Source organism: Tympanuchus pallidicinctus, unplaced genomic scaffold (genome assembly GCF_026119805.1).
Source record: "Tympanuchus pallidicinctus isolate F22 unplaced genomic scaffold, pur_lepc_1.0 scaffold4, whole genome shotgun sequence".
Taxonomy (NCBI): Eukaryota; Metazoa; Chordata; class Aves; order Galliformes; family Phasianidae; genus Tympanuchus; species Tympanuchus pallidicinctus.
Genome location: NW_026294758.1, coordinates 49,305,832 through 49,307,445, shown reverse-complemented (window position 1 = coordinate 49,307,445; position 1,614 = coordinate 49,305,832). Strand labels below are relative to the sequence as shown.

The 1,614-nt window shown below is 68.3% G+C and overlaps 1 protein-coding gene across 1 annotated transcript in view; it reads left to right on the top strand.

Annotated features, from left to right (window-relative positions):
* Positions 1 to 1,396, top strand: part of FOXD1 (forkhead box D1) — a 1,595-nt gene extending 199 nt beyond the window's left edge. The window contains exon 1 of the mRNA XM_052701278.1: positions 1 to 1,396. This exon is cut by the window's left edge and continues 199 nt beyond it. Coding sequence (XP_052557238.1) covers positions 1 to 1,145 — 1,145 coding nt within the window. The 3' untranslated portion in view covers positions 1,146 to 1,396.
* Positions 1,397 to 1,614: the final 218 nt, after the last annotated feature.

Genomic DNA, 1,614 nt, shown 5'->3' with positions numbered 1-1,614 from the left:
AGGAGGAAGAGGAAGATGCGGGCGACCTTCACGACGACGCCCTGCTGCCGCGGTCGCCCGTGCGCGCGGGCGGCTGCGGCGGCGGCGGCGGCGGCGGGGCGGGCGGCGGGGACGGCCCCGGCGGCTCGCGGCCCCCCTCCCGGGGCGGCCCGCAGAAGGCGGCGGCGGCGGGCGGCGGCGGGTCGGGCGGCGGCGGCGGCGGCGGCGGCGGCGGCGGCGGCGGGGCGGGAGGCGGCGGCGGCAAGAACAGCCTGGTGAAGCCGCCCTACTCCTACATCGCGCTCATCACCATGGCCATCCTGCAGAGCCCCAAGAAGCGGCTGACGCTGAGCGAGATCTGCGAGTTCATCAGCGGGCGCTTCCCCTACTACCGAGAGAAGTTCCCTGCCTGGCAGAACAGCATCCGCCACAACCTCTCCCTCAACGACTGCTTCGTGAAAATCCCCCGGGAGCCCGGTAACCCGGGCAAGGGCAACTACTGGACGCTGGACCCCGAGTCCGCCGACATGTTCGACAACGGGAGTTTCCTGCGCCGCCGAAAGCGCTTCAAGCGGCAGCAACTCCCGGCTCCGGAGCTGCTGCTGCGGGCCGTGGACCCCGCCGCCTTCCTCCCGCAGCCCCCGCCTCAGCCCCCGCAGCAGCCGCCCTGCGCCTACGGACCGTACGGCTGCGGCTACGGCCTCCAGCTGCAGCCCTACCACCCCCACTCCGCCCTCTTCGCCTTCCACCACCCCTCCCCGCCGCCCCGGCAGCCCCCCGCCGCCCCCGCAGGCGCCCCCGCCGCGGCGCTGCCCCCCGCCGCCGCCGCCGCTGCGCCGCCGGGCCCCTTGCTGCCGGCGGCGGAGCTGGCACGGACGCCCTTCGGCTACGCGCACCCGCTGGGCCCGGCGCTGGCGGCCTCGCTGCACGCTGCCAAGCCCGGCAGCGGCGCGGCGGTGGCTCGCTCGCCCTTCTCCATCGAGAGCATCATCGGGGGGGGGGCCGGCCCCGGCCTGGGTGCCGGCCCCGCTCCTGGTGCGGGCAACAGCTGCGCCTCGCAGTCGGGCGCAGCGCCGGGGCTGTCCCGCTCGCTGGGGAGCGGCCTGGCACCCGCCGCCGCGCTGCCCGCCGCGCCCGGCCTGGCGGCCCGCATCTCTAACTGTTAAGGGGTTCGGAGTCTTTCCGAAGGTAGGATCTGGGCTCTTTTTCTTCGCCGCTCGGATGCCCGGCGGACGCACGGAGGAGCGGCTTTGCGCGGGATTTGCGCGGGATTTGCGCGCGGTTTGCGCGTTGGGGATATATGAGGCCGTTCTCTGTGGCCGGCGGGTTGCCCGGGACCGGTCCGATGCACAGCCAGGTCGGTGTGCTGCACGGGCGGGCGGTCACGCTGTTGGAAAGTTACTCGTTACTCCTTAAAAAAAAAAAAAAAAAAAAAAAAAAAAAAGAAAAAAGAAAAAGAAAGAAAGAAAGAAAGAGAAAGAAAAAAAAGGTAATAATAATAAATAACGTCTCTAAACCGTCAAAGTTCAGAGATTCTCAGGTCTAGGAGCTTAAAAACAGTGATTTACAGGAACAGAGAAGGCTTGAGGGAGGACAGCAAAGCAATACTTTTTCATTTTAGTACACTTGTCTCAT